General features: G+C 39.3%; 1 protein-coding gene across 15 annotated transcripts in view; it reads right to left on the reverse strand.

Annotated features, from left to right (window-relative positions):
- The window catches only part of GREB1L (GREB1 like retinoic acid receptor coactivator), a 224323-nt gene that overhangs the window by 73578 nt on the left and 134550 nt on the right, over window positions 1-16195 (reverse strand). For 14 of the 15 annotated variants that reach the window (XM_043539773.1, XM_043539770.1, XM_043539771.1 and 11 more), the window contains 5 exons: window positions 11111-11245; window positions 9801-9938; window positions 9317-9436; window positions 7227-7364; window positions 5314-5499 (listed from right to left, as the gene is read on the reverse strand). In XM_043539773.1, the coding sequence (XP_043395708.1) occupies window positions 5314-5499; window positions 7227-7364; window positions 9317-9436; window positions 9801-9938; window positions 11111-11245 (717 nt within the window). The remainder of the gene's footprint in view (window positions 1-5313; window positions 5500-7226; window positions 7365-9316; window positions 9437-9800; window positions 9939-11110; window positions 11246-16195) is intronic. The other variant, XM_043539768.1, reaches the window with a different exon arrangement.

The following is a 16195-nucleotide window of genomic DNA, read 5'->3' on the forward strand; positions in this document are numbered from 1 at the left end:
TACATTCTGCTCTGAGGGGAACAGAGCTTGCCCTATGCTTACCTCCTCAGAAACACCCAAAGCCCTTCCCCTCCATGGAAAGTTGCCACAAAAGTGGGTAATAGGGTCAGAATGTATGTCTTTCTCTGTTACATGACTGCCCAGCCTTCCCCGCCCCCTCACAGTGATTTACATCTCTACCAGCTGCTCCAGGTGCCCAAACAAACCTGCCTGCACTGCCGGGGATCTTCGCGTGACTGCTCTTGTGCCTCTTCCTTTGCTTCCCTGTCAGCAGTCATTTTTCTGCGGGGAAGCAATGAAATCTGTGGGGTACATGAATTCTGTGCAAGTGTAGTGACACAGAATTCCCTCAGGAGTACATAATGAGAGACTACATAACATCTGCAACATACTACAGAAAAGAACCTAAAACTATCCAGATACAAAAGCAAGACAGGCTGAAGGAGATCAGTTAGGTAGGACACAAACTTTGGAGGGCAAAGGAGTTCAAGCAAACCCAAGAAAGGTGGAAATAATTATATAAATGGAAAGACCCCAAAGTAAGGAGGCCTTACTGAGATTCGAAGTGATGTTAATACACCCTATCAAATTCATCCCCAGTTTGCCACATGTTAAGTATTCCACTTAGAATGCTGCTTAAGAACAAGACAGAACAGCACTTGAAAGATGAAGAGAAAAACTTTTCAGAATTAAATACATTGTCAAAGAGGCATCAATATGGAAATATTTGCAGATTAACAAAGAGCCTATTATCACAACTGATGTGTGATCACATGGTCTCTAGGCCATATTTCTTCATGGTGATAATCTAGTGGCACATACTTCCAAAGCACTGATCAATATTCAACAGAACTGTGATCAGATGGAAAAACAAATGTTAGATATTGATTTTGTTTGTGAACATCTTTATGAATATGTTTGTGCACAAAAAATTGTCAAGGTAAAAACAGATGAGAGGTTGGAAGCCTCAGTACAGAAACCACTGTGCAAGACACCATTTAAACTTCAGAAAATGATAATGAAATTTTAAAAATGCACGTTAATTGCGAAATTCAAATTTGGTGAGGAGCTTCTTAATGTGGACATGTTTTCAAGAGTACCTGTAACCAAAGAAAGCAGGGAGTAGCAGAAAGAGGGGTTTGAAGTAAATTGATTCAAGTGCTACCAATTTCTGAAACAAGTTTGGCAAGCACAGGTGAGAAACACAAAATAATTGAACCAAACAGCTTGAGAGAATAATTCTAAACAGGTGGCCAGCAAAAAAAAGCCAGGTATATCTCCTAGAATTAAAAAAACCCACACACAATTTAGTGGGACTAGAGAGATTAAATTGCTACATATGGTGAGATTCTGTTCAAAGGGCATTGTATCATAATACCACAAAACATGAGGTTGGAAATAGTACTTAAGTATAACCCACAGTGCCCATCTGGGTATTCTATGGTGTAATAAAAGAGCTCAAGGTGCCCCACACTTGTCACTCATGAATGCTGACATCAAAGACAAGGTATCCAAATGTGAAATCTGTAATATATACTTCAAAAAGAATGCAAAGGAACCACTGAAACCACACAGATTTCCTGATCACTTTTGGTCTGGAAAGATTACAACTTCTTAACGGATTACAGCTCAGTTTTTTTTAAAATTGAGGTATTGCACAATATAGCAATATAACAACTCACTGTAAATTTCAGTTTTCTACAGATGAAACAACAACCGAAACTGTCCCACAACCACAAATGGCTCAGTTTTGCAGTACTCTTTGTGGTATCAGTTCAGGCACATTATATAAAGCCTTTCCTATGCACAGTCAAATGAGTTAGCAGAAAAATCAGCATAAAGAGCAAATAACTTGATTAAAAAAAACTCTGAGGAGTCCAGCGGGCCGCAGCATATTACCACACAACTCACAATATTCTTTTTGGGTCCCCCATTCAGAGAGATTCATAGGCAATAGGGCAAAAACCATAGTGACAATGCCTAACAAGTTTCTTGAGCCAAAGGCAATTAATTCTGAAGTAATAATAGAAGAGTTACTGGAACAGAAGAAATGTTATGATAAGAATGTCAAACAATTACCCACCAATGCTAATAAGAGAGACTGTTAGATGGTAACCTGCCAAAGTAACATCTGCACCAAGGTAATGAACCATAAATCACCCCAAGCATCAGTAAAGAGGAACAGGAACCCTAAACAAAACCACAGGAGACACTGGCTCTGTTTTTTCTAAGGACATCAAAAATGCTAAGACAGTACTCGTGTGCTGATCCAAGTAACACATGCCTGCCGAGTTACTGACAATGAAAAACACCAGGAGTAGTAAACACAAGAGAGGTTATTTTACTTCTTTATTTGGCACTAGTGTAACTGCTGCTGGAATAGTGTGTTCAGTTCCGGTGTCTACAATTCAAGGATGTTGATAAATTGGAGCAGGTTCAGAGAAGAGCCACAACGATTAAAGGGTTAGAAAGCATGCCTTATAGCGACAGATTCAAGGAGCTCAATCTATTTAGCTTAACAAAGAGAAAGTTAAGAGGTGGACTTCATAACAGCCTACATGTACCTACATGGGAAACAAATATTCAATAATGGGCTCTTCAGTCTAGCAGAGACTGGTACAACATAATTCAATGGCTGGAAGTTGAAGCTAGACAAATTCAGACTGGAAATAAGGTGTACATTTTTAAGTGAGAGTAATTAACAGTCCAAGTCAACATATCCATAAATGATCTGGAAAAAAGGGTAAACAGTGAAGTGGCAAAATTTGCACCTGATACAAAACTACTCATGATAGTTAAGTCCCAGGCAGACTGTGAAGAGCTACATTAGAATCTCTCAAAACTGGGTGACTGGGCAACAAAATGGCAGATGAAATTCAATGTTGATAAATGCAAAGTAATGCACATTGGAAAACATAATCCCAACTATACATATAAAATGATGGGGTCTAAATTAGCTGTTACCACTCAGGAAAGAGATCTTGTGGACCATTGTGGATAGTTCTCGGAAAACATCCACTCAATGTGCTGCAACAGTCAAAAAACTAACAGAATGTTGGGAATCATTAAGAAAGGGATAGATAAGACAGAAAATATATTGCCTCTATATAAATCCATGGTACACTCACATCTTAAATACTGCGTGCAGATGCAGTTGCCCCATCTCAAAAAAGATTTATTGGAATTGGAAAAGGTTAAAAAAAGGGCAACATAAATGATTAGGGGTATGGAATGACTGTCATACGAGGAGAGATAAATAAGACTGGGACTTTCATCTCGGAAAAGAGATGAGTAAGGGGTGATATGATAGAGGTCTATAAAATCACGACTGGTGTGGAGAAAGTAAATAAGGAAGTGTTATTTACTCCTTCTCGTAACACAAGAACTTGAGGTCACCAAATGCCATTAATAGGTAGCAGGTTTAAAACAAACAAAAGGAAGTATTTTTTCACACAACACACAGTCAACCTGTGGAACTCCTTGCCAGAGGATGTTGTGAAGTCCAAAACTATAACAGGGTTCAAAAAAGAATTAGATAAATACATGGAGGATAGGTCAATCAATGGATATCAGCCAGAATGGGCAGGGATGGTGTCCCTAGCCTCTGTTTGCCAGAAGCTTGGAATGGGCGACCAGGGATGGATCACTTGATGATTACCTGTTCTGTTCATTGCCTCTGGGGCACCTGGCATTGGCCACAGTCAGAAGACAGGATACTGGACTAGATGGATCTTTTGGTCTGACCCAGTATGGCCATTCTTATGTTCTTAATTAACCATTGGAAGAACTTACCAAGTAGATTCTAAAAGATCTGCTCTAGGATTTATTCTGGGGAAGTTCTATGGCCTGTGCTATACAGGAAGTCAGACTAGATGATCACAATGGTCTCTTCTGGCCTTGGAATCTATGACTCTATGAAAGCTCCAGGTGGTGGATCCTGGGTAATTATTCTAAGAATAAGAAGTGGCAATGTGATCAGAAATCCATCAAGATTCAGAGATAGTTGTTAGCAGTAGAACTGCGCAAAAAATGTTCTGTACCAATAACAAGCCAATACAACTAAGGCAGTCTCTGGATGTGGCATTCTTCTATCTACTTCCCAGACCTCTCTGCTTCTTACTCTTTTGAAATCAATTTGCTCTAGATGAAACTATGAACATTCTCAATGAAATCATCTTTTTTTGGACACTTTTCAAGGACCCAGTAAAAAAAATGATTTTACCAGTGGTCCAAAATTTCCCTTATCGTTAATTCCTGATATAAAAAAAGGGAAAATTCCACATTACTTTTTATAGGAAAATCCTACAGAATTTAGAAGGGAAGCATCCAATAGAGCTGTAAGAAAATTATGCTAAAAGTATTCATAATTTAATTGAAAACAATAGTCTTTTTTTGTATAGCAGTGAGAGAATTTTCTATCAAGCTCTATAAGATGGTTCGAAACATCTATGGAAAGGTTATCTTTTTCTGCTGGATTTTTGGATAAGGAAAGAAGCCCCAGGAAGAGGCATGCTGGGGGAAACATTTATCTAGTGTAGAAAATGCAATGCATCTCTATTACAAAATCACCATACATCTCACTGTGATTGGCAGTCTCTGTTCAAGGGTGACCAAGGACTAAAATGAAAGGGAAGATGCAGGTCAAGACTGACACAGCTGTGGGAGAACGCTTACACAGCACTTGCCCACACTATTCTCTATGCCTTTAATATCTTACGTTTATGTTCACTACATTTTACACTAATGTAGGGAAAGTGGCTATCCACAAAGGGTTAGAAAATCTGCAACTCACTTGACTACCCTAAATTCTGTCTAGAGCACATATTAAATACATTTAAGAAAACAAGAATTTGTTGTGTACTAAATAAATTGCTTTAGTTTGCACAACAGAAGTAGTTTTCATGTAAATGTTGCAGTCCCCAAAACAATGGTGACAACACATCTGTAAGCATCTGTCATGAAACTCTGAATGAAAAAAGGACGGGGTGCTCTTAGAAACGGTTGTGAAAACAGGTGGTTTGATTCCCTAAGCAAATGAAGTATTTGCAATGCAGAATTATATTTGATTTTCACAAAGGTGACTTTGGTCACAGGGAGGACAGAGAACAACATCACCCTTCAAATTCAGCTCCTTTTCAAGCAGATTTACAAAATAGCACTGGCACTGACTCTAGATAGAGACTAGTCATCTCTTCCATCTGCTAGATAGACAGAAAACTGGCTACCAGCAAGAGATAGGACATACTGGAGATGAAGGGAGAAAACAAAAGTCGTCAACAATAAAAACTGGAATGAATATGAGAAATGGCTTACCTAATCGGACAAGATACTGTATCGTTAAAAGAATCATGTTCTCTACACTTAGTAACTGACCGCCAGTCAATCCCAAAAGATCCAAATCCTTGCTCTCCAGCTGTGGAATCTTGTAGCAATTCACCAGCAAGGGACTTACTACAATATCACCAACATTGCCATAGAAATAGGGTAAAGTGCCATAACCTTCAAAAACAAAAATAAAAATACTCAAAACAAACTATTACACAAAATCCTGCAACAGTTATGTTCCCTAACTTCTGTCTAATGCTACCTAGCAAAAGATGGGAGGACAGTGACCAAACTGACATTATTACTGTCTACAGAAGAAATCAAGTATGCCAATAGTGTATTACCCTGTATATGTCAATATCGATTTACCAAAAGTTACTGTGATGGTCTGCCCAGCACCAAGATAGTGATTATTTATTCAAAGACAAATATCAAAGTAATCCGTTCAGTTGTTACCATGACCTTTAAATGCATAAAGCTCACGTTACCAATAATTTAGTGTGCAAAATCTGCAGAACAGAAATCTTAACCTGATAAAAGCAGCACAAATTGAATCAAATGTGCTTCAGACACTGCTGTACTGTGTACTGTTTTGATGAGCATCTTAAAATTTAAATGCAGATAGAAAGTGTTATTTTCATGAAGGGTTTCACTAAGACATCAATTAATAATAGAATCTTTTTGGTAAGGGTAAGAATGACAGAGATAGAGACAGACTACTTTCTTCTCGTGTAATTTTTTCAAGTACATCTGGTACTATACAACCAATAGGACACTTTTTCTCCAGGGACACGAACATTGGGCCCACCGGAGGACTGCACTGCCAACTTGCCAGGAGCCTCATCTTTCATAAGGAAATGCAGTTATGGAAATTATAGAACTGTATGCTAAGGCCTAGACTTTCTCTAGGCTGAACTTCCATAAAATAAAAAAAATACAAATTAACTGTAATCCTAACCTTGCAATCTTTATTCACGTAGGTAGCCCCATTAACTCGAGAGGAACTATGTATAAAGACCAGCTGTGTGAGTAGGGATTTAGAGCAATTTTCCACTACTTAATTTATGATAATTAATTCCAGGGGTCATATGGGTAAAAATGGTTCCCTAATATGCAGGGTGCTTTATAAAAAGGGGTAATATTGCACTGAATTGAACAATGATGGAATTACCCCTTCAAATAGTGGCACAACTCCCCAATTTGAGTAATTTTCTTTAATTATTATTATTTTGCAGTAACACACCTCAAAGGGACACTTTCACATTAAAAGTCATATTTTTAATGTAACAGCAATGTCCTTACACATAGTATATTACTAACAACACACTGTATACAGGTGAAATATTTTAATATTCTAATTTATATTTTATTATTCATGCTGGCTGCTTACTTTTTCCATTTTTCCTAGTTTAGACACGGGGGGGGGGGGTTGTGGGGGGGAAGCTAGTCAGTTTTGATTGGTCAGTTCAACATCAATTTCACTGTCTCGGTTTCAGGCAGTAGCACAGGGCTATAAGGTTTGGTTGTAAACACTGTAGAGGAATGTTTATTTGTCTTGGAAAACTGTTTGTATTGGAAAGTTGTTTTAATTCCAAGGAAATACGTCTATTCTTAGATTTTATAAAAGCCTTGTTTATACAAAACCCAAATTTGAGGTCTAATCTGATCTGGCCAGGACCCTTTTGTATGTCAGGTCTTGGCAAAAATCACCCAACTTCTCATCGTAAATATTGCACAATTAACACAAGAGGCTGCTGAAAGTCTTACAAAATACAGTGACCTTCTGTTGTGCTTACGGGCTGATCACAAAAGTGAATTTCATTACCTCAAAAAACCTCAAATCTTTTGAACATGCAGTTATTCAAGAGGTACAGTGTTGCTTATCACAATGTGAAGCTTACCTATAAGAATCACTGGTCTGATTCCTGAGTTATTCAGCAGGTTTTCAGGAACTATTACAGTCTCCCCTGCAGGGATGGGCTGAGGCTGTAAAATTCCAGTTAACATGGATTGAGGAACTGGGACTGACAAAAGGGGCTCTATAAAATAAAGAAAGAAAAACTTTCATTACCAAAAGGCTCATACTGTGATTTGGCCCTATGAACAAATAAACACTCCTGCAAATCACTAACTGCAATAAAATTCAAAATACCTTTGCATTTCCTATTACAGTTTTAAGGAATTTAAATTAAGACCCAATATCCTTCCCTGGCCCCACCACTAAAATAAAGCTTTTCTCTAACTACTGTATTGTTTCGGGGAGAGGGAGAGGAAAAATCCAGGTTTGAATATGCATCTTCTAACAAAGCCAAGTACTGGGAAAAGTGTTCACATAGGTCACTTTTCAATGCTACCTGTCAGCACAAAGAAGGAAGAGACCTCCCTAACTTCTGACCTACACTATGTAGACTAAAATCTCAAAGCTGTTTGCATACCACTTTATACTATTCTGAAGCTATAGAAAGATGAAAACTACACTTCAGTCATGAAGGAGCAACAGCAGCTTTGAAAACAGGAAAAGAAAGCACAATGCCTCAGTATTATAATCTGTCAGTATAATACATACTTCATAGGGATATTATGAGACTTCCTTAAATTGTTCATAAAGAATTTTGCAATCCTCTGATGAAAGGTGTTAAAGAAATTCAACTTTTTTTAATTGTGGGAACTTTTCCGTTTCTAGAAGTTTGTTTAATTCAGAACTTTCTCTCTGGAATGCAACATGGGCATACAATAGATCTATGCAAGTAAACTGACAACAACAACAAAAGAGAAGATGGCTTCTGACCACATGCAACTGGTTTGAAAACTTCCATGTTTAAATGGCAATTTAAAAATGTTGTTCAAATGTTTTGTCAGTAAAAGTGTATTCACAGTTACCACAAAAGGACGGAGTGGTCGAGCAAGAGGGCATGAGTCTGGGAGTCAAGAGATCAGGGTTCTAACTTTCTGTATGACCTTCAGCAAGTCATTTAAGACAAGGTCTTCGGAAGTGGCTACTGATTTTGAGTGCCCATGTAGACACACAGAGGGCCACGCTTTCAGAGGTGCTGAGCTCTCCCCCTGTGGATGCTTAACCTCTCTGAAAGTCAGGCCCAAAGTATCCCAAACTGAACCCCCAGAAATTGAGGCACCCAAAAGTCATTGGCAGTTCTAAAAATGTGGGGCTTAACTTCTTGTCTCAGTTTCCCTTTCTGTAAAATGGGGATAAATGATGCTTACTTTGCTTTGCAAAACACCTTGACTGCTATAGCTTAAAAGTATTATTGCGGTAAGTAGTTATATGATTTAAATTACCACTTTAGAATATATAAGTAGTTAATATACCTTTTTATTTAACCCTAACTCTTATCTCAATATGGATGCCAACATTACATGGTCTTGATGGAGTCCTAAGGATTCTCAATCCCCTCACTTTCAACGCCCTATATCACGGTCATCATCCTTTGAGAGCTAAGGATGACTTGATGGGATTTTCATCAACGCCATTTTGTTCTGAGTGGCCAAAGTTAAGCTATGCAAGATCCTCCCTCCCGTGCAGGAGCGGAGCATCTGCATCATGCTCTGCCAGTCTGGGAAGTTCAATCTCAAGCTGAGAGCCAATGGAAATTACATCTATTTATTTTTATATTTGTATATACAAACATACCTATACAATTTTGGAAGCACCGAGTTATGGATGGTTAATCATGTGTTTGTATTACTACTATCCTCATCCTCACTTCTCCCCTTCCCCACTAACTGTCATGCTCTCATACTGCCTCATTTTAAATTAGATTGTAAGTTATCTGGGGCAGGGACCATATCATCATACATGTTTATAGAGTGCCTAGCAAAACCAGGCCCCAACCCGAGTAAGACCTGAGGTCATTACTTTCCACAGAAGTAATCATATGTCCTGCACAACAGTTCAGAGAAGCACTATCATGCTACTGAGCTGGAGGAGCAGAAGTTTTAGTCATGAAAATTCACATAATTATTCAAGTTTTACCTGTTCTTGTAAGAGGCCGAATTGTCGGAACAGGTACAACTAAACCAGGAGGTGGGACTGGTGACCCAGGAGACCATCCCCGGTGTCGTTTCTTTGGTGGCCCAGAACTAGACATTGATGCTGAGGAGAAATAAAGAAAAAGATCATTCAGAATACTCTTCTTCCCACATCCCTTTTACATTCAGATACACAAACTCTGGGCTGGATTTTGACCTCACACCGTTTTTATGTTGGCATAGCTCTACGGAGTTTAGAGTTACTCTCAATTTACATCAGGCCACATTCTGATCTGAGAAACACTAATATCTATAATGAGGTGTGTATCATTATCATCAACACTCAAGCCAGCAACACACTACATCTCAGGGAAGAGTTGTGGAAACAGCTATGGTGGAAAAGAAAACAAATCTACAGTTTTCAGGCTCAACAGTATATACAGTAAAGAGTTTAAAATAAAATAATAAAAACACAGATTTTCTTTTACCTTGATCTACCGAAAAACAGGCAGGGCTGGGGGAAGTTGAGTGTGGCATGGGGCGAGAGAATGTAGAGCTCAACACATTATTTCTTCCTCCACTACTGTTTCCATTTGCAACATCGCTGTTACGCAGTGTAAGTGGAGCTGAACACAACAAAATACACAGAGAGAGCCGCTTTAGACAATCTTTAAAACAAAATAAATCATATTTCAGAATGTAAAGCAAGAACAGAACAAGACTGGTGACTGAGTCAACTTTCGTCCTGGGGCATCCACTGGAGAATAACTCAGGCACTGGCAGCAAAATTCTGATCTTTAATTAGGGCTTCTGTATTTCAGGGGGGAAAACAGAAAAAAAACAAAGCCAAAAACACAACCATAAAATCTAGTAAGAATTTTGAAGCATCCTTATTGAAAACTGGAAATGAGAAATATGTGTGTCATTAATTTAGCTTCTAGGAGATCTCCGGCCTCTTTATATATCTTTTACCTCACTTCTTAGGCTAAAAGTGATGAGAGAGACAAATTTTTCCAATAGGCAGCATGGGGAGATTTACGTTTAGCTCGGTAAATTTTAGATTTCTTCTTCTGACTCCTATAATTTTTGGAATGTTTACCACAGAGTTTCATCGTATTAGTGGGCAGTGAGGCTGGGAGCAATTCAATTTAAAGTTATATTATTCTGCAATAAAAGGGGGCCTTACTTTACCTACAGAGTCCTATCTTCAACCATAGTCACCCAACAGGACATCATAATCCTGCACAAGTGTCTTAAAATTGGCAATTCTCAAATTTGGAACCAGTATTAATACCTAGTTTATATGCCTGATTACTGATTTCATTGTCCAAATGAGGTGTCTAGGTATCCCACTGCGATTAAGGATTCACAATTCAAGCAATGAAAGAATACTAACACTAGCCCTCCTTTAAAGGAAGGTAAATTTCATGCAACATCTCTGAAGAGGCTACATAAGTCATTCATAGAGAACAACATGTAGACAGATTAGGATTCTTACCTCTTTTACTGAGAGCTATTTAAAGGTGCCATGTCACCCAAGGTTGAATCCATAGGGTTGTCGTCTCTCTTATGGAGCTCAGCCAGGGAAATAATTGGTCCCCTTTAAAGTATAGTGACCAAACTGTCAGGTTTGAGAACCAGGACACTATCCAGGGTGGGAATACCAATGGTAGTGCAAGATGTGCATGCGCAGAGTATTGAAGTGGTACACAAATTTGGGGGTATGGATAACAAATGTACCCACTACTAGACAGACAGCTCATTATCCCACTTGGCTTTCTGTAAAGTAAATTATTACCTGTGGCAAATGTCTTTCCTACAAGCTGCACAGACAAAGCCAGTGGTTTCACTATGTTCTTGTTCCGGGATAGCTCTTGAGTTCCACTTATATTAACAGCAGAAGATGATTTTGCTGGACTGAATACTGTGGAGTCTGACAAAAAAATTTGCTTGATTAAATAACTATTTGAAATTATCTATAGACATACACCCCTAAGTCGTCATCATATAAGGACTTATCTTACAAATAACTAGTACTACCTTAAATTTATATACTGTTTTTCATCCAATGATAGAAAGCAAGAAAGAGCGAAAGCGAGAGCGAAAGCAAGAGAGTTGAGATTTTGTTTATCACATTAGCAAAAGAGCAACGAACAGTTAATCATTTACTATACATGGATGATCTGATACTGTATGGACTGTCACAAAAGAAGATACAGCAGTTGATGACACATGTAGAAAATTTTGATGAGCATATAAAGCTACAGGTTGGTTTGGCTAAATGTGTGCCGACATCTGTAAAGAGGACAAAATGGGTACAATCAAATGGCATACAAGTTAAAGAAGGTTCTATCCAAGATCTCTCTCAGCATGATGCCTACAAACAAGTGAGGAAAGAATACTACAGATGAATAAGAACTAATTTCCAAACAAAACTCAACTTGAAGAATTTGATCCAATCCATTAATATGCAGGCAAAACCAGCAGTATGGTACACGGCCAGAATGATCAAATGGAATCAAGAGAAGAAAAAATTTAACATCCAAACAAAAAAGCTCCTAGGGATGCACAAAGAGATGAACATCAGTCAAGACATGGGCAGAATGTATGTTCAATGATGTGATAGTGGAAAAGGTTTTCTATCTGTGGAGGAGGACAGTGACAATGAATGACGACATCAAAATATATGAGGAGTCAGTCACAGTAAAAGATCATCTGGTCATGATAATAAGTCGAGGCTAAGTGTGCATCCCAATCCAAGAAAGAAAGGAAAAAGCAAATTGTCAAAGAATGACTTGAAAGATTTACATAGCAATCATTGCATGGACAGTGGCAGAGAACAAGCAAATCCATTAGCGATAGAAGATCAACAAGCCATGAGTCTGTTAAAGGATACCTGAAAAGAGAGACAGGAAGCCTCATTATGAGCACACAAGAGGAGTCCTTAAGGCTTAATTATGTTCTAAACAAAATTGACCAATAGAACTGCATACCAAACTGCAGAATATGTTCTGAAAAGGAAAAGATGATGGAGCATGTGCTGAGCATCTGCAGGAGCCTGGCTGCGAGAGAATATATGAACAAACACAATGAGGTCACCAAGTGCCTGCACTGGAAACTCTGTGGCAAGTATGGAATTAAACAAACCATGTGGTATTATGACCATCGAATCAAAAGTGCTCTAGAGAATGAAGAAGCTAAGATTTTATGGGATCTGGCAATTGTCACAGACCAAACACTGCAGGAAAACAGGCTGGACATAGCTGTAGAGAAGAAGACAAGCAAGGCCATGTTAATTTGATATTGCCATACCAGCAGACAGAAATATGAAAAAGGAAGATGTGAAGTATGAAGAATTGAGCCACAAAGTGGAATGATTATGGAAAACTAGATGATCCCAGCAATAATTGGAGCTCTTGGAGTGGTCCCTAAGGGCATGAATGAGTACCTCAAGAATGCGTTAGTAGTACAAGACATCACGACCAGTGCTTTTAGGCACTGTGAGAATTTTAAAGAAAGTTAAAGAAGAAGGAGTACATTTTGAGCACCTAAAATACACGAATTCTGTGGAGGGTTTAACAAAACTCCTGACTACCCAAACCTACAAAGTTGGCTCATGGTCAGGATTTATAGGTGACTCGTGGTAAATTTTAGACAGTGTCTTTCTCCTTTTTATGCTTACAGTTCTTGTATGTTGTGAAGGCTATTTGCATGAAATAAAATACCCATGATGTAATACTGAGGGATGATGATACTACTACTCCTAAAAACAACTCTTCATCATGCTTAACATTTACATAACCTACATAGCATTTTTCACATTCAAAATGCTTTTCAAATATTATCTTACTGTTCTTCATAATAGTTCAATGGGATAGGCAAGCAAACATGACTGTCCCTTTTTATAGGCTGGGAAGCTGAAGCAGAGAGGTTAAGTGACTTGCGCACACAACAGAAAGAGTCTGTATCAGAGCTGGGATCAGAATTCAAGGGTTCCTGATGCCACGTCTTGTGTTCAAACTACTAGAACACACTTCCCTCAAAGTACTTCACAAAGGTGGGTAAGTATTATTATTCCCATTTTATAGGTGGGGAAACCGTAGAACAGAGAGTTTAAATGAATTATATAACAAATCAGATATTAGATTATATAACAAATCAGCGGCAGAATCAGGAGCAGAACCCAGATCTCCTGACTTCAAGTCCCCTGCTCTAACCATTAAACATTTAATACCTGCAACTTTATTCAGATCAAATTCTACACTTTGGATGTTGTCACACAGGCAGCTCTAAATTCTTACAACATAAGGATGAATTTTTCTGAAAGAACGTTAACTGGATTTCACTGGATAAATTAATCTGTAAAAAGTAAGCAGTTTATGTGAGGTTCCACCTACACATCTCCATACTCAAACAGAAAGAAAACAGAAGGCAAGGACATTACCAACCTGATCTGCCAAACTGATATACCTTGAAACAACACACCACTCTGGAACAATTGGAGGAGGAGAGAGACTATTTTGCCAGCTGGAATAATCAAGGTTGAGAGTGGTCACAGGATCTCTGACTCCACTCCAGCAGAATGACTTGTCCCATTTTCACAAGAAATATGCCAAATGGCTGATCAGTTAACACAAGGTCAGAGGCTCTGGTGAAACCTGATAGTCTATTATTAAATACACTGTGGCAAATGCATCTGCCAATGCGTCCTTCAAGTGGGCAGTGTACGAGCATATGGAAGTTGTGTCTCTCTAATTAATATTAATATATGTATAGTCTATAACCTATATATACACACAATTGTGTATCTGTGTTTATTTTCATATGCACTCACACAAAACACAAAAGTGTATTGTATACAGCACTGGTAGCAACACCTGTTAAGGTTGCCCTACACTTCCCATTTTAAGACCCTATAGTCAGTTGCTTATAACTTTATGAAACTCACTGCTTGGGTTGAAATTTTCCATGCTGGGTGTCTGCCTCTGGTTTTGGTAACTTTCAGAAAAAACAGTTCAGCCATTTCCAAGAACAAAACCAGGGGAAAATACATTTTTTCCATATTAAAAAATTCCTGAGACCTTCTCTGCAAAATGCTAGCATCCCTATGCTTTGAAGAAGTGTCCTGAAATTTGGCAGGAGAGTGTTCTTTGTGTCAACGATGTGCCTTTTCCCATCCCTATGAAAATTCTCCCAAATTTGGCCCAGTTATACCTGTATGAAAAACTGCAGTTCGCACATGCTTATTAGAGAGTTCTTGAATATTTGCAGCTAAAATCTCCAAAATTCTAACCTCACTGAGCATGCTCCATCCCCTCCCAACCCCTAGTGCTGACTGGATCTATGCAAGTACCATCCCCACACAGCGAATGTGCATGCTCTGTCCACTCATAGCTCATCCATGTTGACAGGACGGTGCATACGCTATCCCTACAGAGTGACTGAAAATTGTCCAGGATCAGGCTACAAGGGCTTATTTGGACTTTCCCTGTAATAGCTGTTATGAAGTACTGTAGGCCAAGGTGGGCTGGGCTGGGCACTGGAGCTGAGAGCAAGGAGTTTATCTGTCCTGTCCACTCCATGACAACCCAGGCAGCATGGAGGAGGAAGCCATCTGCTTTTAATGCAGAGAGGGCAAAAGATGGACTGGAAGGAAGGGAGAGAAGTAGACTGAAACAAGGAGTCTGATGAGACTGGGACTGGAAGGGTTGGAGAGAAACAGAGACTAGGAATTAGAGGGGGAGACTGAGGCTGGCTAGACTAGGAGATTGGTATTTGGCACCAGGGGAGGAGAGGCTGGGACTGGTTGGGCAAGAAGGCTGAACTGAAAGCCAATTGGGGCAGGGAGTGAGAATGGGGTAAACACAGAGATCTGGTAAGGAGCTGGGGAGAAGGACTAGGAATCAATGGTATGGGAAGAAGAGACAGAGATGGCAAGGAGTTGGGGTGTGCTGGAAGAACTAGAACTGGCTGGGCAAAGACTTGGGGTGTGGTGGAAGAACTAGAACTGGCTGGGCAAAGACTCTGGGACAAGAAGAAAGTGGAGGGGGAGCCAGATTGGTTGAGGAGCAAGAGTAGGATTAAGAGCCAGCAGGGAGAAGGAATAGGGACTCAGCCAGTGAGCCTGGAGTAGGGAGACTTGGACTGGCTAGACCAGGAGACTGGGTTAAGACGAGAAGCCTGGGGAGTGGAGACTGGGACTCTGTGTGCAAGAAGAATGGAACTGGGACAAGGAGCCCTGGATGGAGAAGAAACAGGACTGGGACAGTGACAGGTTGGAAAGAACAGAGCTTGGGGGGGAAAACAAGCGGAAGAGTCTATTCCTACTAGAGAACCTGCTTTCCATAGCCTGCTGTCCACTGCTGTCAGCACATATATGGGAAAGCCAGTGGCAGAGGGTGCATATCAAGCAGCACACATCTGTCTGGTCCATCTAAAGGGTCAAATCCTGCTGATGAACCACAAGGGTGACCATATGTCATCACATGATGGAGTTTCTGGTTTTTTCAGTTTGCTTTCATAAAAATCCAGAGAATTACTCAAAATTATATCAAATAGAAAATTATTAAGGTTGCAGACTCAAACACTAAAGTTAGGAAATGCCAGAATTAAGGTTGCTTGTCTAACCTTAATTTGGGCCCCTGTGTGTAAGCATTATGATATAATATTTAATTACATGATCACATACTGATTTTGCCAGAAGACTCTTGGCTCACTCAAAGCACAGGATGGACCTGCTCTGGGGATGAATCAGGGCAGTGTAGTGAAAAGAGGCTGTTGTCTATAGAACTTCTGTCTCATCTGTTGTAGGTTTGAAGATGCATAATGAACAAGGCAGAGGACTATATGAAGAGAAAGTTTGGTCTCATGGAACACTTCCCTG

The sequence above is a fragment of the Chelonia mydas genome, chromosome 2, assembly GCF_015237465.2.
Source record: "Chelonia mydas isolate rCheMyd1 chromosome 2, rCheMyd1.pri.v2, whole genome shotgun sequence".
NCBI lineage: Eukaryota > Metazoa > Chordata > Testudines > Cheloniidae > Chelonia > Chelonia mydas.